The sequence below is a fragment of the Dermacentor andersoni genome, chromosome 1 (assembly GCF_023375885.2).
Source record: "Dermacentor andersoni chromosome 1, qqDerAnde1_hic_scaffold, whole genome shotgun sequence".
Taxonomy (NCBI): Eukaryota; Metazoa; Arthropoda; class Arachnida; order Ixodida; family Ixodidae; genus Dermacentor; species Dermacentor andersoni.
The window spans coordinates 89,474,737-89,500,087 of record NC_092814.1 but is presented as its reverse complement, the minus strand read 5'-3'; the positions used below and the strand labels follow the sequence as shown (position 1 = coordinate 89,500,087).

The window sequence follows — 25,351 nt, the reverse complement described above, 5'->3', positions numbered from 1 at the left end:
GACTATGCAAAGTGATGCGTGTTGCGTTATTTTTGGTGTCACGAGCACGTAACACATCAAACTGGTAAATTGCATGTGGCAGTCTGTGACATTGTGACTTAGTAACTAACTGCAGTGCTGGCTGAAAATGCCTTTCGTGCTTGTCAACATTATTTCACTCACAAGCACCACACTTGCTTCCAGTATGGAAATAAGAACGATGTAAGCAGAAAAGGACACAAGGTGCATAAGATGCTTGCATGTAGACAGGCCTGCATTTTATTCCTTCAACTGAAGGGAAAGCACATGCTACTGCCCAAAGGTCAGTCCTTTGCATCTGCTTTCCGTTTATCTACATCACAAATTGCAAAGGAAAAACAACAAGGCAGTGATTATCCCGTGCAGTACCTACTCATAGTTTTTAGGCTTATAGACTATCTTCCTCGTCTTGATGATAGTCCACTTGAAGCGCTTGTAGTACCATGTTACAGCAGTGAGCACCGTGAGTATCATCATAACCTGGAAAAGTTAAATAAGTGCAGTAAATGTCTCTGCCATACAAGAATCTAGGCATCATTTGACAACAGTACACTAAGAAAGAGAAAGAAGTTAAAATGACAAATAAGTGCTCCAAAATGTCGAACAAAGTCACTTTTACCGAGAACAGAGCTTTCATAAATGAGAAAAGCAAACACAGACAATACTACCACCACTACAGTGCAGACATGGTGCCAACTCTCAATGACATCTGTCTCATTCGTAACTGGCAAGCAGCAGTCAACAACTTAAGATTAGAGGTGTGTGAATACCAAATAGTAAATTTCGAATCGAATCAAGAAAGAAAAGCCAGATATTGAATCGAATACTGATTATCAGAAAACTTATCAAAGTTTGTAACACTTACAAATTTTGAGGAAGAAAACGCAGTGCTGCACATGCTTGGGAGGCTCCTCACGTTACGTAACAAGAAAATTGCTAGCTATCAGTAACTTAGATACCTAGGAATCAAGATGTATAGTATGCTCTACTCTTTCTTTAACTGGAACACCAAATCAGTATTCCAGCACAGATAGCTCAGTTTGAATATGAAGGTCTGAAATATATTTTTTTGTGATAGAATGTCTGTCAAATAGAATCAAGAGCTTTTTCCCTCTGAAGCTGAACAAATAGCAAAGTTGTCCAAAATACCAATGGGGTTTTCAGCTTATAAGTGAGCCATACTGTGCTTAATGGCAATCGCACGCACGTCAAATTCATCTATGTGCTTGCATGTGGGCAGAAAGCTCTGAACTGTGTGAATCCGCATGCGTGAACACTAAGCACTCGTACACGATAGGATAAGTGTGCCTTCAGGGGGCTAATCGACCCGATTTTTGCACATGCTTCCGTGCTTTCCATATGCGCTGTTTTTTGTTGTTCCCTCTGTCTGTGTTAAAGGGTCCCTGACCACGCCCCGTAGCAAATTTTGGATATATGCTGGAAGTCGTTACGTGCCCTCTAAAGAGTGGCAACGTAGACACTCTCTCTACTCGCCCCGTCTAGCCACCACAAGCGAAATTCCTTCACTGCATTCTCACACACAGTTGCCGGAGGATCACGTGTCATTAACCCTGATGGGCCCAGCCCCCCCCCCTTTTTTTCTCCCCTCTTGCGTTTTTGCTGATTGGTGCGCTTGCGCGAGCTCTTGCATTTATCTGCAGTTTGTTTCAGTTGATGGCAACGACTTGAATTGTCTTCCAGTCACCACAGGAGTGCCCCAGGGAAGTGTCCTGGGGCCATTGCTATTTCAGCTGTATATTAATGATATTGTTACCATCATTACACCAGGAACACAAATTCGATTGTTTGAAGATGACTGTGTGTTATTTCGTCAAATTACGTGCACAGAAGATCAAAACGAGCTTAACGCAAGTCTAGACAATGTGCTTGATTGGTGCAGTGAACTTTCTATGACTGTTAACACAGAAAGAACTGTTTTTATTCAGATAACCCATAAAAAGAATCCGTTAAATCATACTTATCAACTAGGCTCATTAACACTAAAACAGGTTCATAGTTACAAGTATTTAGGCGTAACGATAACTAACGACCTTACCTGGAACTTGCATATAGAAAACATGCTCGACTGCATTTCGTAAGCTATGTTTTCTAAAGCATAAGCTTAGAAAATGCCCCTCCAATTATTTAACTCCTAACATATTACACCTACATCAGACCGAAACTAGAATATGCATCTATAGTGTGGGACCCGTTTACTAAAGAAAACGTTAATGAACTTGAAAGAACTCAAAGAAAGGCTGTCAGGTTTATTTATTCAAAATTTAAAATGACGGATTCTCCTACCGATCTTATGGCGAATAACAATATTGAAACCCTTGAAGATCGAAGAAGTAAATCTTGCCTTTACTTCCTTCAGCTGCTACTGAATCGTAAACTCGCAATAGACTCCTCCTTATACTTATCTCCTCTATCCACCCGACATACCCGACACCACGACACACAGTCACTAACGCCATATTTTGCGAAAACTAACTGCTATAAATTTTTTTTTTCTGTATGCACAGTGCTAATATCTACTTTAAATTGCAATATCTCCAAGCAGTAGTTGCGAAAGTATAAGGTTGTGTTTAAGAAAATTAAGAAAAAAATTAGTTGAAATGTCCCCCCCCCTCTTTTTTGCATACGGTAGATCCAATAATTGTACACACTGACTAGATATCGGCATTTTGCAATCGACAAAAAGCTAGACGAGCTACAGCACGATGCTTTTTCTGAAAATTCAGTGCATAAATAAATTCCCACAAAGATGACTACATTTTGCCATTGTGCATCACATAACCCAAAAAATATAGCAGCTACACAAAAAGTAGTGTCATGTTTGAAATCTGCGTATAAAACTATAGTTAGCTGAATTTTGAAACCTCTAGCAAAGGTAATAAAAGAAAAGTTGTTTCGAGGAGCATCTCCCCTTAACGCAGTTCTAACCTTATATGGACAAATTGCAATGACACTCACCTTGATGAAGATGCGCTTCCGATCATCAAACTCAGGTTCAGTACAGTACTTGAGGAAGGTGCTCACATCCTTGGCCATCTGTGATGCAGTGGCTGGCGTACCATCTGAGTACTCAATGGCCTCATTGTACAGGGCCTGTGCCATGCCTATCGCTCCTCCTGGGAAGTATGGGTTGTAGTACTGGCCCTCTTGAACCTTGACACCGGCTGGTGGATCGCAGTAGCCAGTCAGCAGATAAAAGATGTAGTCCTACGAAAACATTAATGCAAGTACTTCAGCATGACGGATAAGCATCGATGCAGAAACATGGGCAGCTAGGCCAATAAGAATGCACTGACATTCCAAAGAGGATGCAGCAAAAAAACGTATTAAACAATAAAAAATATTACAGCAACTTCAACCAAAGAATGGCACAATACCATTTCTTCAGGGGAAAAAAAATTTGCTGTATTAGCAAATTATGTCTCCATAGCATGTACTAAATTTTTTGTACGTTAAGCTTTGATATAACAAACTTCAATATAACAAAATTCTCTATATAACAAAGTATTTAACTTGTCATAACCTCTTGTCCACAGAACACCATGTATTTAGAACCTGAATATAATGAAATGTGTTTGTATGCGATTTCAATATAACGAAATTTCACTTCCACTGCAAAGGAATGCCAAGACAATAAATGGAAACTGACGCAGATGGTCAAATGATCAAATTACAAGCTGCTGCTTGCAAAAGCACTTCTTAAATCCTGCCCAGCGCAACGAGAGCAACCGCCAAAGTGAGTCGTATCATGTTCCGTATAAAGTCCAAGTGTGATAAGATCCTACTTCGTGCTTTAGGTGCGAGTGAAAGTGTGCGAGGGTGAGGGAAGAAAGATGGTGGCTTCACGAGTGCCGCCTTCCCGTGCGAGCAAAGGGAAACGGGGAGGAGAGCGTGCCCGCAATATGTGATCAATTGTGCGTGCACACGAGGGGCGGGGGGGGGGGGGTAAGGGGTAAGTTGGCGCGCATCTCTGTTGTGGCTGCGCGTGGCTGTAAAGTGCGGCTGAGCGCATAACAGCTGCGCACCCTGCTTTAGAGGTAATCTGCCGCGTGTGCAAAGAGTGGGCATGCCGAGATGGCGTGGCATCATGTAAGCTGTCTTCCCGCACGTCTAGTATTGAAGGTACCGTAATCTTGAGTTTCCGTGACTAGTTGGAGCGAGAGGCAGACGAGGCGGACGAAGCATTCACTCCCCACTGTCGGCTCTTTTCATGATAGCGTTGTCCCAGTGCGGGGGACGCCATCAGCCAGGGGGGTGGACTGCATGCGGAAGCGTGGCTGGCTTCTCTTATTCGTACTGCCGATGTGAAGATATTGTCAACGTGGCATGAAAATGTGTCATTAATAAAGGGAAAATGAGACATCCACACAAATGTGGCTAATTGCTACAAAGGAAACCCATACAGGTTCCTCGAAAGAAAGGCCTTGCAGTTTTTCTTTCTTTTTTCAAATGTGAGGCCTTTCTTTCGAGGAACCCGTATGGGTTTTTTTTGTAGCAATTAGATACGTTGGGGTGGATGTCTTATTTTCCCTTTATTAATCACTTCTCTCCACCTTGCAGGCTTCTACAGAACTATTACGTCAAAATGTGTCGTTCATCACCGACTCCCAAATTCATCAAAGTGAATTATTTTTCTCATTCAAATTTGTTTTGTTTTTTTCTTTTTCGATTGCCCAATAATTCGGAAAATTCTGTCGCCCCTTTCCATGCAAGAAAAATTGATCGGCGACTGTACTTACTTGCATAAAAGATCAAATTTAAATACAATGAAATTTCGATATAACGAAACAAATTGCCGATTTTACCTACTTCGTTATATTGAGGTTTAACTTCATATGCTATACCTTGTTCTAATTTAAGTGTGCACACAGTATGATTACTTGTGAATACAGATTTGTTACATTCGACTTATATTAATTCGACTTTGACAGAAATATTGTAATCGATCAATTTCATCCACTGGGTTGAAGAGGCAGAAGAAAACACCCAATCACATAGCCACTTCATTTGACAATATTTGTCCTACACTAACACACTCCATCAATTTGATGTGCACCATATAAGTTCGAAGTAGAAAACCTATGTAGAAATGCCATCGGAGCTCCTAAACAAAGTAGAAACCTCACATACACCTGAATTTTTTAACAAGAAAAATATAGCAAGCCTCTGATTCTGGTAAGAAGAAACAGTTGAAACCAGTATTCACAGACTGGAAATTCATTTGTACTTATGTCCATCGTCATCGCTTGCAGACAGCACTTTATAGCTATAGACCACAGTATGTCATCCTATGTACAGTTCATTGCGTGCTTAATATTCCGCAGCTATCAAACGACTTTGCAACAATTGCAAATGCAAGGGTGGCCCACACTTTGATTAACCACTTCACCATTTCACTAGACTTGGAGATTGACAAAGAATCTTGAGAACAAGTTAAGGACCGCGCAAAGAGCGATGGAACGAAGATTGCAAGGCACAACGTTAAGAGACAGAAAGGGAGTGGTTTGGATCAGTGAGCAAACGGGTACAGACAATATCCTAATTGACATCAAGAGGAAAAAACGGAGCTGGGCAGGTCATGTGATGCGCCGGTTAGATAACCGTTGGACCATTAGGGTTACAGAATGGGTACCAAGAGAAGGGAAATTCGGTCGAGGACGCCAGAAGACTAGGTGGAGCAATGAAATTAGGAAATTCGCGGGCGCTAGTTGGAATCGGTTGGCGCAGGACGGGGTAATTGGAGATCGTAGGGAGAGGCCTTCGTCCTGCAGTGGACATAAAACAGGCTGATGATGACATTTCATCTAGTGACGTTTGCAATTTTTGGGAATGCTGAAAAGACCTGATGCGATTTTGTTGCCGCTAGCTTAGCATGTAAAATACTCTTGCGAATGAACTCGTATAATCCAAGTGAATGGAGCACGTCGTAGTTGCTAGAACTTGCAAGAACTTGTTCTGTCACCATCTTGCGATGACAATGGCAATTACGCTGGCTTTAATGGCAGGCTGTTGTGAAGGTCACAAAAGTGGTTTCATATTCAATTGCACTGTTGAGAAAATTTTGATAATTTTCTTAGAAAAAAAGAGAAAAGAAATCTATATGCATCAGAAACCAATAAATACAGTAATTAATCATCATGCATTACCATTCTCGCTTGAAGGTGTTCTTATGATGGGCCGAAAATAGGCATTTTTGGTGGTAACTTTTTATCACTGGTAGACACTTCTGTGTTGGATACGTTCACTGTCCCCTAGCGCTACCAAGGCAGCCGCTGCATCCATGGGGTCAAATTTGGGGCCATAATTTAGTTCAGGTATGTTCGTGATAACCAGTGAAGTTAAAGTTAACCAGTGAAAGCAAATAACTTACAGGTGCCAGCCAGAATGTTCAATTGGGATCAAATTAGCTCAAAAATATAATTAGCTGGAGTCAAATTGTCAAACGTCTACTGTATTTCAAATGCAAGCACAGAATTTTGTTGGATAATTATATCCACCAGTGTGCAGCTACACTACAAAGCCTCATGAATATGGCACATCATCTACTTCTCTATTTATTATTGCAAGTTAAAAACAGCCTTTTAACCATGCAATCATACTACAGTTAAAACAGGGTCATTTGTAAGTGAACTTGCCATTCCAGGACAATGTGACATACTGCTTATGATCTCACCACTTTGAAAGCAATTTCTGGTGCCAAATATGGCACAATGAAATGGCACCACTAGCTAGCATTTCTTATCTATCCACATTTGAAGCTGTGCTCTACTTGGTGCACATATTGAAATGATCACATTAAAAGCTGACAATTATCTGTTGCGCTCTTCCCTCCCCAAACAGCAACCTCTGGTCCTTCTGCTAATAAAGGACTTCATTGTTATTATTGCACTCTTCAAAAATTGAGGCTTTGTACTATAATTATGGTATTAACAGCTATCTACTGATTCAAAAAAAATAAGAAAGCAGAAAAGGGGGTGGGGTGGTTATGAGCCATCCCTTGGTAACAACAACCTTTTCGGTTAAGGGTGTGCAAATATTTGAAAATTTGGAATACCAGTTTAATATGCATTTTTTATATTCGCATTATAGAAATTGTTCAACGGCATGCAGTTCGTATCATTTTAAACATATATAGGATAACCAATTCACCTTCTGCTCTCATGCTCCAAAATAAAATTTTTTTTAATATTGTGATGAAAGGTGGCGAGGTTAAAATTATTGTATTCAATTTGCGGGGAGCAAATGCTTCATCTGCCTCTCGCTCCAACTAGTCACCAAAACTCGAGATTACGCAACCTCCAATACTAAACGCGTGGGAAGAAAGCTTACATGATATCTCGCCGTCTCTGTCTCGGCATGCCCACCCTTTGCATACGCGGCAGACTACCTCTGAAGCAGGGTGTGCGGTTGCTATGCGCTCAGCCACACTTACAGCCATGCACAGCCATGGCGGAGACGTGTGCCCAAAATCGCTACACACGACCTGCGACACCTACACACGGCCTGCGAGAGTGCTGGTTGGAGGCTGTGAGATATAATGAAAATGGCGGTGGTAGTCGCTTCAATTAATGCCGTTTCACATCCGCAGTCATGGCAAAAAATCCAGAAAAATGGAAGGCGAAGGGTTTTAGTGTCCGAAATTTTGGACGTTTTTATATAATGTCTCGTGAAGGCATCAAAATTATCAGGCAGGTCCGAAAAATCTGTCGACTGTATTTTTACTGGTAGGCAACATAATTGGGATGTTGAAACACGTTACAGTAACGAAACTGGCTAATAATTGCATCTGAATATCAGTATTCGATATTCAAATTTAAGTATTCGATTTGTATTCTAAAATTTTTATTTTCACACAGCCCTACTTTCAATGCAAGTTGTCCACAAGCTAACAAATTGCATGGAACACACCGCTATGTAAATTCAGCAGCTAAGACAATAACAGTGTTTGATAGCCCATTCAGGTGGCAATTAATTCCATTATACTTAGTTTCACCACACTTCTTGCATTTCGAGCATACAGCAGCAGAGTGGATCAAGAATTTTAAATTCTTCAGGGAGTTTTGTCAAGATTACAGAATGTGGACTCCATGCAGGAACAGGAACGTCACATATGAGAACAACTATATTATGTTGAGCATGTTTGGAAAAGCACCCATCCATCTACATTCTAGCTCGTTTTACTAAAACACTTCACACATATTATTGATACTTGCCGCACAGGCTCAATCAGACATGTTTCAAGATATATGCAACACATTATAAACATAAGCATTTTCATCAGTGCTTTTCCTTATGGCGCACTATTTGGCGTGCACAATTGTGCACACAGCGCCTGAAGGGGATAAAGCAATTGTGAAAGCTGTAGTATATTTCACAGGGAAAAAAGGAGGATAAACATTGGTGACAACCTATGTGTTTATCTAGACCTCCTAAAATTCTTTTATCATTATTTAGATTTTCTTTTCAAGAATACTCAGCCCCACTATGTTCTTTTTACTTCAATCTGTGCTTTTGTTACCAGGTATAACTTTCATACGTTGTCATAATTTTCATAAGTTCACTCATACTTCGATGATCAATTTATGAACAAAAATAAAAAAATTAAAAATAATAATTTGAGAAGGGAAGAGGTCACAAAGCACAAAAAAAGTATATGCAAAAAGAAGGCAGGTTGTACCTCGCCACCATGCCGAGCATTGGTGATGAAACTGAGGTCTGGTGGAAGGGAACCATTGTTGGCAGCGCGAGCAGCTTCATCATTTGGATATGGATTTGGAAAATAATCTGACAGCTTTCCAGGCCGCTCGAACATGTTGCCTTGATCGTCAGGACCATCCACGATTTGCACCTTAAGAAAACAAGGTTAATGTGTTAGAAATTTCACAATGACATCTGCAAACGGTCAAATAAAAAGACCTCTCAAGAGTAAAAATGAAAGCGTTGAGAAAATATTAATTGCTCTTGTGTACTGTGTGCTAGCAAAATAACTCATGCAGTACTGAGATTTAAGTAAGTAACTGAGGAAATGCAGAGGTCTATACTGTCCATATTGTATATGAACCAATCCCTCCCTTAACTACTATATTAGACGTCTGTCACAAGTGACAAAAAGTTGGCTCCATTCTTTTCCTCCTCTACTGCAGTCTCCTGTAAGTGCCAATCAAGTGGGCTTTTGCAACACAAAAATGACAAGCAGTAGCATCTGAAGCTATCACAACTTTGGATACAATTTCGTAAAGACAAACAGGCCATGAATTGCATAAAGCAGATGCTTACATGTGTGTTAAAGTTGATGCAATATCCCTGCACATTGAAGTTGAAATAAATTCAAGTTGTGCCACAAAAACAAATGCTGGATAACAACATTTTATCTTTGCTGCAACACCCATGACTTCTGCTGCCATCAAAAGTAGTGCCTGCATGGAGTGCCATGTCTTGGCGCCTTCACAGAACTACAAGCGCTACCTCCAAAGTGAGAAAATTGATTTATTTATTCAGTTGCCTCACAGGCTCCCGAAGGAGTATTGCGTGAGGGGAGGATAGAGAAAATTAGCAAAAAGAAACAAGTACAAAGAAATTATACATTGTTAGCGAGTAAACATGAAAGAACAAATATCTAACAATATAAATGATGTGATTAATGAAAAACGACTGTGTGAAGTAGCAAAAAAGGAGTATCAAGAAATTACACAAATGGTAGCTGGTGAAGATGAAAGAACAAGTCTCTAACAATGTTAATGCAATACAAAACAAACATTCGAACAAAACAACCAAAAATCTATACAACTTCGCTAAAAGTATTTACTTAGGTGCGCAGTATGGTTTAGTTGTGAAGAATTATGGAAATAATATGCATAAGCGGCGCTTTGAAGGATACAGAGTCAAGAATGTCAACTATGTCGTTTGGTAGGTTATTCCAATGCTGAATGGCACATGGTAAAGCGGAATTGAAAGCATTGGTTCGACCAAAGATACGCTGGAAGCTGAGATGATTATGCAGACGCCAAGATGTACGGGATGGACGAGCGAGCGGCAGGGTGGGCAGGCGCGTGCTATGAGCAATGCAGCAGGCATGCGATAAAAGAGGCAAAAAAAAACAAAAATTTTGCTACCCAGAACAAAGCTATTCTTACAATGAAGAAGTGCATGCATCAGTGTATTGACACATTTACTTGTTTATATTTTTCGGGGGACTGCTTTTCACCGTCTAACAATGTTATTGCTCAGCATGCCCGCATGCATCAGAAGTTTCTCGAACGTTATCGATGTTTTTACCTGTTGTCACCGAAGCTTGTGTAATCTGACTACATGCGTGACGCGACTTGTGTATAATTTTGTGGAAGACACGCGGGCACCAGTGATTACTCTAGAACCTTCAATGACTTATGTATAAAAGCAGACGCGCTTGACTGGCAGATCAGATTTTCGATGATCACCGACTGTGTTCGCCACTATCGCCATTCTTTGAGTGTAGCCTGTTTTTGAGGGCACAGGTTTGCCAATAACACTAGTTTTGTCATTCTCAGTTTTGCTGCTTTCCTCACCGTCACTAATACATGATAATATGACTAATTAGCTAGTCACAACCATATAAACCCAACACACAATGACAAGGAAAGCATAGGGACAATTACATGTATATATAAGTGAGATGTAGAAAATAAAAATTAAAACGAAAGTGCGTGAAAAAACTAGTCGTAGGTGGCAAATGAACCCACATCTTCGCATTATACGTGTACAGTAAACTCTCAGTTGTACGAACGTCGGTTTATCAAATATTTCAGAATAACGAACTTTTTAAAAATTCCCGGAAGTTTTCTTATAGATTCTATGCAAAAATGTTTCCCTTAAACGAAATTCGGAACAGTCAATATTTCAGTTTAACGAACTCGCTCAGAGGACCAAGGCTTGCACTGCACTGCACTGCAGGCGCAACCGATGCCCGCCCTCATCAAACCGCTGCTCCGGCGGCAATGTAACGTCGCTGGTGCTACAGCGCCCCTGGGGCAAAGCGGCGGCGGGGAAAACGAACGGCAACGAGACATGGCCTCCGAGATCGCCTGCACAAAACGAGCAAGAATGTAATCTCGGAGGCCATGAACAAAGTAACATCGCTGGTGCTTACAACCCCGCCAAAGCAAAGCGGCGATCTCTCATACCACAAACCACATGGTGAGTTTTTTTCCGACCGGCTAGTCGTGCCATGGTCGTCGTCTCTTTCCAGTCTCGTCGGTTCCGCGTGTGCACACAAGGACCCACGTGGTGTGTTTTTCATTGATATGTACAAATTCCATTTCACACATTTTTAACGCTATGGATGCCATGTCTTTTACTCCATGAATTGCACTTCAAACTTTTGACTCTGTATGCCACGTCTTATGTTGGTCTAGTGAATATTCAGTTTAGTGAACTTTCAGTTAAGTGAACTATTTTTTTCGGTCCCTTCAAGTTCACTCAAGTGAGAGTTCACTGTATTTCTCTTACCAATTGAGCTACCGCGGCACCATTTTCCTGTCCACTTTCTTGAGTATTTATGTATGTGTACTACATTTAACCCTGCGTTAACACTCACGCCTAGGCAAAAGATGTAGGATATCCTTTCTACCGCACGGTGTCATACATGAATTTGGGAGAGGGGAAAAAGGCCAATAAACCCTCGTATGCTACCTGAAGGCATCAAAGCTACCGGTGACGAGTTGCTTTTTCGTCCACTTTCATTTTCATTCATTTATAATTTCTACATTTCACTTATATAAACAATCACCCCTATGCTTTCCTTGTTGTCATTGTCTGTTGGGTTTATGTTGTGACGAAAACCAGGCCCTTCAGTTCCCTTTCTTCTCAATCATTTAGTAAGCCATTCAAATATAAGACAATCATCACACCAAGAGCAACACTACAGAACTTCCATAAACGTAGGGTCCATAGTTTCCAGGTGTTATGCTATCTAAAATTAGAGGTGGGGTGGGTGCAAAAATTGGGTGTAAGGAAAACTTCGTTATTTCAACTTTCGTTAATTTGGACTCGTCTTCTGGTCCTGGCAACCGGCTGGCGCATGCATTATTTAATGCAATCAAAATTTCGTTAATTCGGATGTATTTGGCAGCACACCAGTTAATTCAGACAACACTCGGAGCTCGGTGAGAATGAAGCTCCACAAATGTGCGATGCAAATGAGCAAAAACGATGCTAGCGTCCAACCGAAACGAAGTGGCGGAGTCCAGATCGCCATAGTCATCAGTGAAAATTGTATGTGAATGACAGCAACACCAGAACGTTTCGTGCCTATTTTTGCCTTTAAAGCCTTTATTCTTATTTCATCATCATCATCATCAGCCTGGTTACGCCCACTGCAGGGCAAAGGCCTCTCCCATACTTCAACAACCCTGGTCATGTACTAATTGTGGCCATGTCGTCCCTGCAAACTTCTTAATCTCATCCGCCCACCTAACTTTCTGCTGCCCCCTGCTACGCTTCCCTTCCCTTGGAATCCAGTCCGTAACCCTTAATGACCATCGGTTATCTTCCCTCCTCATTACATGTCCTGCCCATGCCCATTTCTTTTTCTTGATTTCAACTAAGATGTCATTAACTCGCGTTTGTTCCCTCACCCAATCTGCTCTTTTCTTATCCCTTAACGTTACACCCATCATTCTTCTTTCCATATCTCGTTGCGTCATCCTCAATTTAAGTAGAACCCTTTTCGTAAGCCTCCAGGTTTCTGCCCCGTAGGTGAGTACTGGTAACACAGCTATTATACACTTTTCTCTTGAGGGATAATGGCAACCTGCTGTTCATGATCTGAGGATGCCTGCCAAACACACCCCAGCCCATTCTTATTCTTCTGATTATTTCAGTCCCATGATCCGGATCCGCGGTAACTACCTGCCCTAAGTAGATGTATTCCCTTACCACTTCCAGTGCCTCGCTACCTATTGTAAATTGCTGTTCTCTTCCGAGACTGTTAAACATCACTTTAGTTTTCTGCAGATTAATATTTAGACCCACTCTTCTGGTTTGCCTCTCCAGGTCAGTGAGCATGCATTGCAATTGGTCCTCTGAGTTACTAAGCAAGGCAATATCATCAGCGAATCGCAAGTTACTAAGGTATTCTCCATTAACTCTTATCCCCAATTCTTCCCAATCCAGGTCTCTGAATACCTCCTGCAAACACGCTGTGAATAGCATTGGAGAGATCGTATCTCCCTGCCTTACGCCTTTCTTTATTGGGATTTTGTTGCTTTCTTTATGGAGGACTACGGTGGCTGTGGAGCCGCTATAGATATCTTTTAGTATTTTAACATACGGCTCGTCTACACCCCGATTCCGTAATGCCTCCATGACTGCTGAGGTTTCGACAGAATCAAACGCTTTCTCGTAATCAATGAAAGCTATATATAAGGGTTGGTTATAGTCCGCACATTTCTCTATCATCTGACTGATAGTGTGAATACGGTCTATTGTTGAGTAGCCTTTACGAAATCCTGCCTGGTCCTTTGGTTGACAGAAGTCTAAGGTGTTCTTGATTCTATTTGCGATTACCTTAGTAAATAGCTTGTAGGCAACTGACAGTAAGCTGATCGGTCTAGAATTTTTCAAGTCTTTGGTGTCCCCTTTCTTATGGATTAGGATTATGTTAGCGTTCTTCCAAGATTCCGGTACGCTCGAAGTCATGATGCATTGCGTATACAGGGTGGCCAGTTTCTCTAGAACAATCTGCCCACCATCCTTCAACAAATCTGCTGTTACCTGGTCCTCCCCAGCTGCCTTCCCCCTTTGCATAGCTCCTAAGGCTTCTTTACTTCTTCCGGCGTTACCTGCGGGATTTCGAATTCCTCTAGACTATTCTCTCTTCCATTATCGTCGTGGGTGCCACTGGTACTGTATAAATCTCTATAGAAATCCTCAGCCACTTGAACTATCTCATCCATATTAGTAATGATATTGCCAGCTTTGTCTCTTAACGCATACATCTGATTCTTGCCAATTCCTAGTTTCTTCACTGCTTTTAGGCTTCCTCCGTTCCTGAGAGCATGTTCAATTCTATCCATATTATACTTCCTTATGTCAGCTGTCTTACGCTTGTTGTCTTACCCTTGTTGTTGAACTGATAACGACCGTGGTTTTATCTGCAGCGGTTATGGCAATTGCAATACGTATGTGCAATAAATTAATTAGTTATGAAGTGCTAGATATATCACACATGCCGTTTTTTTTTCTTGTGCGAGTGTTAAACCAAAACGAAGCATATATCACATATGAATGATGACAATACAATATATTGTATTGTGGTGTGCTTTTCATTGATATGTACAAATTCCATTTCACACATTTCTAACACTATGGATGCCATGTCTTTTGCTCCATGAACTGCACTTCAAACTTTTGACTCTGTATGCCATGTCTTATGTTGGTCTAGTGAATATTCAGTTTAGTGAACTTTCAGTTAGGTGAACAATTTCTTTCGGTCCCTTGAAGTTCACTCAAGTGAGAGTTCACTGTAGTCACAAAATGCAAAACTAAGCCGGTGGGAATAAAATGGCTTTTTGTTGAGTTATCTGCTTACTGAAAATGCAATAGTGGAAAGAATTGGAAACTGTGTGTTGTCTTATCAATGGAGGGGTAGTTCCAATAAAGTAAGATCTGAAAACACTGGCCTTGTCAACTTATTTTCACATTAGTAGCAGAATTTTCATAGGTAGGCAAAATGTGTCTGTGTAACAAGAAATGCAACGAAGCACAATAATGATTGTACTCTGTAAACTTTGATGAATAAAGCAATAGGTGATCAAAGTTCAGGAGCTGTCTGTAAAAGCACCCGTGGTGAATTTATCCTGTAAGTCACAATTAAAGCACCTAGAATATCCTCTAAAATGGCCTCACCTCCAAGTGAGCCCAAGAAAAAAGCAAGCAAGAAGCAAACAGAAACAACAGTGGCACTCACTGATTCAGCTTCTGCCTTGGCTTCAGCCTCAGTATGTGACACTCCAACCAAGTTGCGATACGCAACGTAACGCATACTGTGACATGCTGCACAGACCTGCTTGTATACCTCGTAACCTCTCCGAATGCTGGAAAAATGAAACATATATTAATAACCAACTTTGTAATTAGGCAAAACATGCTTAGAAATCCACAAGGTAGTATGTTAACTAGATTGTTTTTTATAAAGCATCACACTTTGCTGCAGAATAGAAACCAAGTGCAGTGTGCCACAGTATCAAACATGTACTGTAATATAATCGAAGAATTGTGGTGAAGCTAATGCATATGCATGTTGCAGAAGGTAGTAATTGGCCCTGTATTAGCCAGAGGAATCAGACACCAGGCAACACAACATACAGCTGAAATAAAACTGTACTAATACAGCGACACTTGTCTGCAGTGGCCAAACAGCCAGCTGTGGACTGCATGTGCCATGCATGGCAGTGACAGCTGGGTTCAAGATCTCTCAGCCAGAAGTGCAAAGAGCACCCATGTGGATGTGTAATGGCTTTATGGTGCAGGTCCTGGCAAGCAGCTGTACTGGCTTAGCACTCTCATACCCGTGTCACATGGGCACCCATGAACTCCTTTAGGATAAGGGAGCGCGAGACTATCTAAAGGGAGCTCGACCTCAAGGAAGTTGTAGTCATGTCACACAGCTAATAACAATTTTTAAGTGTTCGGTTTTTGCACAAGTACAAGAATGTAACTTCTAATTATGCTCATAGCTATTATAATTAATGCTCCTTCCATAAAAAAATAATATTCAATATATTTGACATGAAAAACATACACCTCGTTAAAAATCAAAGTGCGCTCGCTAAACATAGCACTGCTAACGACGCTAGCCACCCTGTTGTCCTCTGCGTTTTCCTTTGCAGCGTGACGAGTAGATTCTGCGTTCTGCTACTTGAACTGGTACAAACTATACTAAAGATGCAGCATTTCGTTCAAAGAGACCTTGTGAGCTTTCCTTTTATTTTACGTACTGTGCTGGTGTCAGTCGTGAGTGACCACACCAACCACTGCATGACTAGCACGACAAAGGCTACGTTTACATGAACCCAACGCGAGCGGGTCCAGTCAGAAGTCGGGCTGACTGGGCTCAACACTGCCTGAACCCGATGTGACTGCGTTTACATGAACTTGCTACTGATGGCTCTCGACGAAGATTGCGCACAGCGTCGAGTCAAGACATCAACATGTTTGAACTGGGCTTCCGGTTCCCACTGCCATCTGCAACAGCTCTATTGCATGGGTCTTATCGCTATGATGAGCTTGCACTGCACAGTGCTTGTCTTTGCCGTGTCCTGATACACTTCGTGATGCCACCGTATAAGTCGCGACGTCACGGTGATCCCGTGCAAGTCTCAGCACTCGCGGCCCCGACCTGTCCACGTTTACATGCACGCTGCAAACAGGTTGGGCTGGGTTAACCTACTCCATGAAGTTGGGCTCACTGAGCCCGACTCAACACTTGTTCTACCCAACCAGCTAGTGTTTACATGAACTCAACCAGCATATTCCAGCCCAACAAGCCATCATGACCCGTTTCTGTCGGGTTCATGCAAACGCCCTGAAAGCAGCCTAGGTCAAGAGTATTGTGCAGCAGCATGTGTAACTGTTGCTGAATTGCGCTTGAAATTTTATTCAATTCAATAGAAATGTTCTGCACACATGCAACATTAATTTTCAAGGGACCCTCACCAGGTCTGGCCATTTTGAGCTGACAAGCGCCGTGCATACAATGTGTGCTAATGATTGTGTCTGCTAAGTATTACATCGCTATGCGCTGCAGAAAGAGCTGAAATTTCAAACCCAAACACAGTTTGCCCTTCTCCTCGTGAGCACCGCGCTCCCAGCTGGAAAGTTGACGTATATCGCACAAGTGCGCCTACGTACATCGCACTGCTGTGACATCGCTCGTAGTGACATGCAACTTCGAGAATTATGCAAGGCAATGTCTGCTATTTGTGTAATCTGTTGCTTCAATAGACGAATTGAAGTTTAGAGAAATAAACACACAAACTGAATGTCTGCATGTTCTTGTTTTACTTCGCACCGCAGCAAGAGAAGTGTACTTCTATTTGTCTGCTTGTTCCCACGTTGCGCAGTTGCGCACGCAGACAACGAAGTACGTCATTTTCTACCGTGTTCCAATGTGCAATCATGCTCTATGAACCACTTTTGTATGCCTCAGTATTCGCGTAACACTGACTTATACCGCTAGTCAGGTGTTCTCATGCACAGCGCTTAAAATTGTGTGCTGTGCGAAATGAGAAAAACGCAACAATGCACACGCCACGCCATCAGGGGGAGGGGGGGGAACCGGGGCCCGTGATGTATGTCTCATGTAATCCTTGAGCACCGGTATGGGAGAATGCAGAGAAGGAATTTCGCTTGCGGAGGCTAGACGGGGCAAGTGGAGAGAGCATCACTCTTGACAATGGCCCTCACCTCCTGAAATCATGGGTTCGTGGCACTGAAATATTTCTGTCTCAGCTATTAATAAACCATATTGAAAAATTCTTGTAGCAGAACGCTCCCTAGAGGGCAAGTAACAACTTCCAGTGTTTAATCTAAATTTGCAATGTGGCCTGGTGAGGGGCCCTCCAATGCAAATAGTCACTAAATTGCCAGTTTTACAAGAACCAGTTTGGGCACGAGAGTACTCCCTTCAGTTGCCGAGGGAGATCCAACAATCTCCCTTGACCAAAAGCTCCATTACCTCCCTTAGCGGAAAGGCGACCGTGTGACACCGAGATAATCTCCCTCGAGACAAAGGGAACGGAGTTAAAAGGAGTTTGTGGGTGCCCTTGTGACAAGAGTATCACTTTACCTGCTTTAGTTACTGCATGTGGATTGTGACAATAACAAAACAGTGGAGTATGGTGGAAGTTACGAGGCATGCTGTGGCACTAAAGTCTGAGCATGATACTAAGCACAGAATGCCGTGACATGGAGGGGTCATGGCACAGTGCAGGGACAAACACAATCACTTGCATGGCTGCCATACTCCTGATTGTGAGAGGGCAGCTGTAGTTTCCAGTAAATATCTACAGTATTGATAAGAGCACGAAAGTATACCAAGCTGGACAGACCATAACATTTTCTGGTGACAATTAAAAAATTTTTATTCATAGGACATGCCAAAGCAACACTGTGGCTATGAAAGTTGCCTTGGTGAATGAAGTGCTTGGGGTTCATTTTGACCACAGGGGTTTCCTTTTACATTCAACCAATGCTCAGCACACAAGTGTCCTAACAGTCTAACCTCATCAGAATACGGCTGACAATGTTGGTAATGGAACTCACAATCTCGTTCTACTCAACAGCAGAATGTCACTGCCCACTAGGCTACCACAAGTACCTACTTAAAGGGGTACTGACATGATGTGTTCGGCCATTCATTTTTTTTTTTTTTCGTTAAATGAAGGTCCTAGATCTCTAAATCCTAGAAAAAATAGCGACAAGCTTCAGAGTGCCGCAAATAATTTAATAAATCAGCTTTTCTACAGCCAATTTCGATTTTGTTCCCCAAAAGGATACTGTGTTGCGACGTCATACAAAGTATGGTGATCACCTGGTAGCTATCAATGCGACGTTTTGACACTCGCTCGGCTGCCTCATATGTTGCTATTCGTTGTGAGGACCGATGTAGCAGCATAATGGGCAACCAAGCGTGCTGGAGAGAGTTTCAAAATGTGACAAAACCACATACTGCGTCATGATGTCACAATACAATAGAAACAAAACCAAAATTGGCCATAGAAAAGGTATTTTTTCTAGGGTTTAGAGGTGCTTGACTTTCACTTAAAGCGAAAAGGAGGCTTAGAAAACATCGTGTCAGTACTCCTTAAAGTTTAATAAAACAGTTAAATGTGGATAATGAATGAATAAAAAATAAATAAAATCAAAGGCAGATAGGATGTTTCAATGCGTGAAGTAACGAAAACGATAAGAGGCAGAACAAGCATGCCGTAGAAGTATACTACTGACGTCCTCAGGCAACTTCTAAATGCCCAACACACACATGGGCCTTAATCCACACATGGAGTGCTACCACAGGATGAGTAATGTCATAGCAGCATGCCAGCAAATAAATGCCCGAAATTTAGTACGTTTTTACATATGAACAACACTACATGTCACCAAATACTTCTAACAAACAGAAGTGAAAACATTATGAGAAGCCAGACAAAAAAAAATTGCACGATAGGAAGGTGGCATTCTACATCACTAGGGGTTCTCATGGCACCCACCACATTTGAATTGCGCCACAGTCTCAGTGCACACATGACAGGGATGGCAATGGCTAGTGAACAGCAATCTTGTGCTTCAAAGTAGCTATTTTTCCAGTTGCCTGCCACACGCCACGTGTCCCAGTTCTTATTATTGTGACCTCAATAGCACAGAGAAGCGCTGGTGCCTTCAAAAGGCTTGCATATGCAGCTACATCGCCACCAATGTGATGTGCAACGTGAGACTACGGCAGTGTGTGTACTTCACTGAAATCAAGCATTATCTCGTGCTTGCCATGATTTTCGTGGCCCAAATGTAATAAAGGAGTGTGAAGTAATGGAAGTGCATACAGCCAGTGGATGGGTGCAAGAACGATACACTAGAAATCTTGCCGATTCTTTATTTAGCGTACATTAGTAAAGTGGACTAAATAATTATATTTTGAGGCATGCATGAGTGAAAGGCTAATTCCATGCAACACTTTTCTTGCAACGACAACACTGGCTATAGAGTTTATTGCAGTTTGCTTGGCAATATGTATGGCTTGTGGCTGGCTGTGTGCCAAGAAAGAATTTAACCCGTTTGGAGACACCTAATCATGCTTTTTTTTTTTTCGCTACAAACAAAGTGTATCATTGTCATTTCTGTGAGTGAAAAAGTCAATGAGCATGAAAAGTACAGCTTCATAGGCTACTGCCACAACAAAAAGCACAGAATGACAAAAGGTAGCGGAAGCTCTTTTCCCCCTATTTTGAGCTTTGCCAGAAACTTCTGCCCTCTTTCACACAACGATCTCTTCAGTCCTTTTAAATTGGCTCATAACAACACCTCGAATCAAGGTGTAGCCAATTGAACGAGCATTTTTGTTGCAGGCCTTAGTACGATTGTTGCAACACTGCCTTGTGGACCACATGCAGCAAAACATCATCATCATCATCATCATAAGCCTGGTTACGCTCCCTGCAGGGCAAAGGCCTCTGCCATACTTCTCCAACTACCCCATTCATGTACTAATTGTGGCCATGTTGTCCCTGCAAACTTCTTAATCTCATCCGCCCACCTAACTTTCTGCAGCCCCCTGCTACGCTTCCCTTGGAATCTAGTCCATAACCCTTAATGACCATCGGTTATCTTCCCCCCCTCAATACATGTCCTGCCCATGCCCATTTCTTTTTCTTGATTTCAACTAAGATGTCCCTAACTCGAGTTTGTTCCCTCACCCAATCTGCTCTTTTCTTATCCCTTAATGTTACACCCATCATTCTTCTTTCCATACCTCGTTGCATCGTCCTCAATTTAAGTAGAACCCTTTTTGTAAGCCTCCAGGTTTCTTCCGCATACGTGACTACTGGTAAGACACAGGTGTTATGCACTTTTCCATTGAGGGATAATGGCAACCTGCTGTTCATGATCTGAGAATGCCTGCCAAATGCACCCCCGCCCATTCTTATTCTTCTGATTATTTCCGTCTCATGGTCCGGATCCGCGGTCACTACCTGTCCTAAGTAGATGTATTCCCTTACTACTTCCAGTGCCTTGCTACCTATCGTAAACTGCTCTTCTCTTCCGAGACTGTTAAACATTACTTTAGTTTTCTGCAGATTAATTTTTAGACCCACCCTTCTGCTTTGCCTCTCCAGGTCAGTGAGAATGCATTGCAATTGGTCCTCTGAGTTACTAAGCAAGGCAATATCACCAGCGAATCGCAAGTTACTAAGGTATTCTCCATTAGCTCTTATCCCCAATTCTTCCCAATCCAGGTCTCTGAATACCTCCTGCAAACACGCTGTGAATAGCATTGGAGAGATCGTATCTCCCTGCCTGACACCTTCCTTTATTGGGATTTTGTTGCTCTCTTTATGGAGGACTACGGTGGCTGTGGAGCCGCTATAGATATCTTTTAGTATTTTAACATACGGCTCGTCTACACCCCGATTCCGTAATGCCTCCATGACTGCTGAGGTTTCGACAGAATCAAACGCTTTCTCGTAATCAATGAAAGCTATATATAAGGGTTGGTTATAGTCCGCACATTTCTCTATCACCTGACTGATAGTGTGAATATGGTCTATTGTTGAGTAGCCTTTACGAAATCCTGCCTGGTCCTTTGGTTGAAAGAAGTCTAAGGTGTTCCTGATTCTATTTGCAATTACCTTAGTAAATAGTTTGTAGGCAACTGACAGTAAGCTGATCGGTCTATAATTTTTCAAGTCTTTGGCGTCCCCTTTCTTATGGATTAGGATTATGTTAGCGTTCTTCCAAGATTCCGGTACGCTCGAAGTCATGAGGCATTGCGTATACAGGGTGGCCAGTTTTTCTAGAACAATCTGCCCACCATCCTTCAACAAATCTGCTGTTACCTGATCCTCCCCGGCTGCCTTCCCCCTTTGCATAGCCCCGAAGACTTTCTTTACTTCTTCCAGCATTACTTGTGGGATTTCAAATTCCTCTAGACTATTCTCTCTTCTATTATCATCGTGGGTGCCACTGGTACTGTATAAATCTCTATAGAACTCCTCAGCCACTTGAACTATCTCATCCATATTAGTAATGATATTGCCGGCTTTGCCTCTTAATGCATACATCTGATTCTTGCCTATTCCTAGTTTCTTCACTGCTTTTAGGCTTCCTCCATTCCTGAGAGTATGTTCAATTCTATCCATACTATACTTCCTTATGTGAGCTGTCTTACGCTTGTTGATTAACTTGGAAAGTTCTGCCATTTCTATTCTAGCTGTAGGGTAAGAGGCTTTCATACATTGGCGTTTCTTGATCAGATTTTTCGTCACCTGCGATAGCTTACTGGCATCATGTCTAACGGAGTTACTCCCGACTTCTATTGCACACTCCTTAATGATGCCCATAGGATTGTCGTTCATATCTTCAACACTAAGGTCCTTTTCTTGAGTTAAGGCCGCATACCTGTTCTGTAGCTTGATTTGGAATTCCTCTATTTTCCCTCTTACCGCTAACTCATTGATCGGCTTCTTATGCACCAGTTTCTTCCGTTTCCTCCTCAAGTCTAGGCTAATTTGAGTTTTTACCATCCTATGGTCACTGCAGCGCACCTTGCCGAGCACGTCCACGTCATGTATGATGCCAGGGTTAGCACAAAGTATAAAGTCTATTTCATTTCTAGTCTCCCCATTCGGGCTCCTCCAGGTCCACTTTCGGCTATCTCGCTTGTGGAAGAAGGTATTCATTATCCACATATTATTCCGTTCTGCAAACTCTACTAATAACTCTCCCCTGCTATTCCTAGAGCCTATGCCATATTCCCCCACTGACGTGTCTCCAGCCTGCTTTTTGCCTACCGTGGCACTGAAGTCGCCCATAAAGGGTACAACCGGCACAAAACGCAAGGGCACAACCGGCACATAGCAATGATGTTTGTGCTACCTCTATGACCCTCCTATAACACCATGAAAGTCAGTACAAAATAAAGCAACCTCTTGTTTCTAGGCCATCAAATATACTTTTCAGCAACTCCATTTGCATGCAAAGAGTCCAGAAAAAATGAGAAAGTACACAAAAAGCGCTAAAAGGAACAGCATAGGAAAAGCCATTGCTACGAAAGCATGGCCCAGCATGCATTTAATGATGCAGAAGATAGACAAACCAGCCCAATTGCCAACACATAAATGGAGAAATTTAGACCACCACCATAAAGCAGCCAATATTATATTTTTTGTTTCATTTAGGCACTAACCTAGCATGGTCCAAGGAGCTGATCACTGTCTCTTTATGAGGCCATGCCAGCTTGGGCGGATGTAACACAAGGTCGGCTGCTTTCACCGACTCATTGAGGGCATAAATGACACCTGCCACACCAGCTCCAACCACGCCCACAGTGCTGAAAAACTGAAACCAACCACAGAAATTCTCACTGATCATAAGTGGATTCACACAGCTACCTCATCAATGTGTCAGGCCGTTACACTGCAAGGCTAAGAACATAAAATGGGCACCAAAAGCAAGAGGTCATTAGGTACAACTTGTCTCAAGAGTTTGCAACTCACTGTGCCCATAATTGAACATACAGGGCCGTTTTTGCAATTATCTCGGCTTTCCATACAAGTGGTAAGGTCAGCAAGGGACTGTTTTTGTCACACTCAATAACTTTGAAGTACCATGTGTGCAAGAGGTTAACAAGTGCCAATGACAACCCTGATGATGCATGGAACTCTGATGAAGTCTGCAATACTTTGAAACAACACGTACAAGTTGCTCAAATGTAATAGACAACCTGTTGGAGCATAGCAGCTTCAACAGCTTGTTGAGTCTCTCAATTTGAAGTAAATGCCCAAACTTGCAGACAGTATCAAGAACCTTAAACAGGGTTATTGCAAGAGTAGGGGTCTGGGCTGTAAAAGAAGGTCATAAAGTTATACACTGTGCTGGTATCAACACTACAATTCACTGCAACAGTTAAAACCAAAAGGCCAAAGGAAAGAAATCACAGCTTTAATGCTTTAAATGAATGAACACGGCAAACAACAAAACAAGCCTTACACAGAACACTAAAGTCATTGCAGACAACTCAAGTGAGAATACAAGTGGGCCCAACATAGCCAATTCGTAATACATTAGAAAAGTGGAACATTTTCTGCCTATCTGTTAGGGCATGCCTCAAAGGCACAACTCTAATATCTCATTGTGTCAATCCAACGTGAACGAATGTAACCGAATGTCGGTTAATAATAATTTCTGGGGTTTTACGTGCCAAAACCGCGATTTGATTATGGGGCACGCCGTAGTCGGGACTCCCGATTAATTTTGACCACCTGGGTTTCTTCAACGTGCACCCAATGCACGGTACACGGGCGTGTTTGCATTTCACCTCCATCGTAATGCGGCCACCGCGGCCGAGATTTGATGGCGCCAAATGTCGGTTACATCTTGCTTTACAAAAATGCATGGGTGCCACAATAACAAACGATGATGGTAATAAACTATGATGATTTCTCAAAATGGATGTAGATTCTTGTGGCAAGTCACAGAGAAGTTTAAGTCGCTAATGAAAAATATAAAAATTTGGGTAGGACAGAGTAATCGCACAAAATTCGAGCGACAAGGTCAAGCTGGCTTCGACTTACGACTTTCTTGCCCCTGCTCAATGGCGTGTAGGTCGATGCATGGGCCTAAAAGGCAAGAGTACTGTGTTAAATATATCATACGTTTTATACAACAGCGTGCAGATTGCTTAATTGTGCATGGATCTCGCTTCCAACTTGTACGACACAAAAATTGAAAAAAAAAAATTGAAATACGAGAAATGAAACACACACAGGACACAGGTCATTGATGAGTTCTGTTCACAGTTATGTGCAGAATACCTACGGACATTAAGAAAATATGGGAAATCCGGGCTGCAACATTTCGCAGAAGAAACGGACGATTTTTTTTCAGCTGTTCAGACGCACACACACACACACACATAAAACCCTGATCTCACCGGCAAGCAGCAAGATCAGACGGTATCAGGGTTAAACAACGTGTGCTTGCACGAGCAGTGCGCACCTGCCGTGAAAACTGCTATTACCGCGTACCAGGGGCTACAAGAAAGTTACATAGGGAAACATGATTTCTGCATACTTTACCTTATTGATCAGTGATCCAGACTGTAGCCGCAGGAAACTCGCGCTGCCAAACCTCCCTACGACTGCAGCCATTCTGATGAGGGACAGCAGAGGACGTTCACGCAGCAGACGAGATCAGACGAGACAACGGTGAGACCGGAAACCATAGTCTCCCGGAAACGTAGTGAGATAGTGGATGTTGCAACTGCACGGCAGAAGAATAGACAGGTGTCTCCACACCACGGTGTTATAATATTCTTACACTCTTAGGCAAGGTTACACCCTTTGGCTTGCCCCTTCTGCCACACAACAATAATCGTTATCTGCCTTGATGCGCTTCCTTTCTTTAACGCTGCGAGCCCGGAACTTTCCAGTAACGAACGGCACGCGCGTTATCAGAAGGGGCAATCCAAAGGGTGTAAACTGTTCTATGCTGATAACGGGCGTGACGTTCGTTACTGGAAAGTACCGGGCTCGCAGCGTTAAAGAAAGGAAACGCATCAAGGCAG

General features: G+C 42.3%; 1 protein-coding gene across 1 annotated transcript; it reads right to left on the bottom strand.

Annotated features, from left to right (window-relative positions):
* Positions 1–232: 232 nt before the first annotated feature.
* Positions 233–24,972, bottom strand: Cyt-c1 (Cytochrome c1). The gene is made up of 7 exons (XM_050191596.3): positions 24,864–24,972; positions 24,360–24,404; positions 22,973–23,124; positions 14,981–15,107; positions 8,714–8,884; positions 2,995–3,243; positions 233–498 (listed from the first exon to the last, which is right to left on the bottom strand). Exons 1-7 carry the CDS (start codon positions 24,933–24,935, stop codon positions 388–390), a joined length of 927 nt encoding a protein of 308 aa, XP_050047553.1. The 5' UTR covers positions 24,936–24,972; the 3' UTR covers positions 233–387.
* Positions 24,973–25,351: the final 379 nt, after the last annotated feature.

Excerpts from the sequence above, each read along its gene's own strand:
- Cyt-c1 (XM_050191596.3), bottom strand. The coding sequence starts at position 24,935 with ATGGCTGCAGTCGTAGGGAGGTTTGGCAGCGCGAGTTTCCTGCGGCTA. Across the intron at positions 23,125-24,359 it reads TGAGCAGGGGCAAGAAAGTC|TTTTTCAGCACTGTGGGCGT; the intron begins GTAAGTCGAAGC and ends GGTTGGTTTCAG. Across the intron at positions 8,885-14,980 it reads CCAAGGCAGAAGCTGAATCA|GTGCAAATCGTGGATGGTCC; the intron begins GTGAGTGCCACT and ends TGTTTTCTTAAG.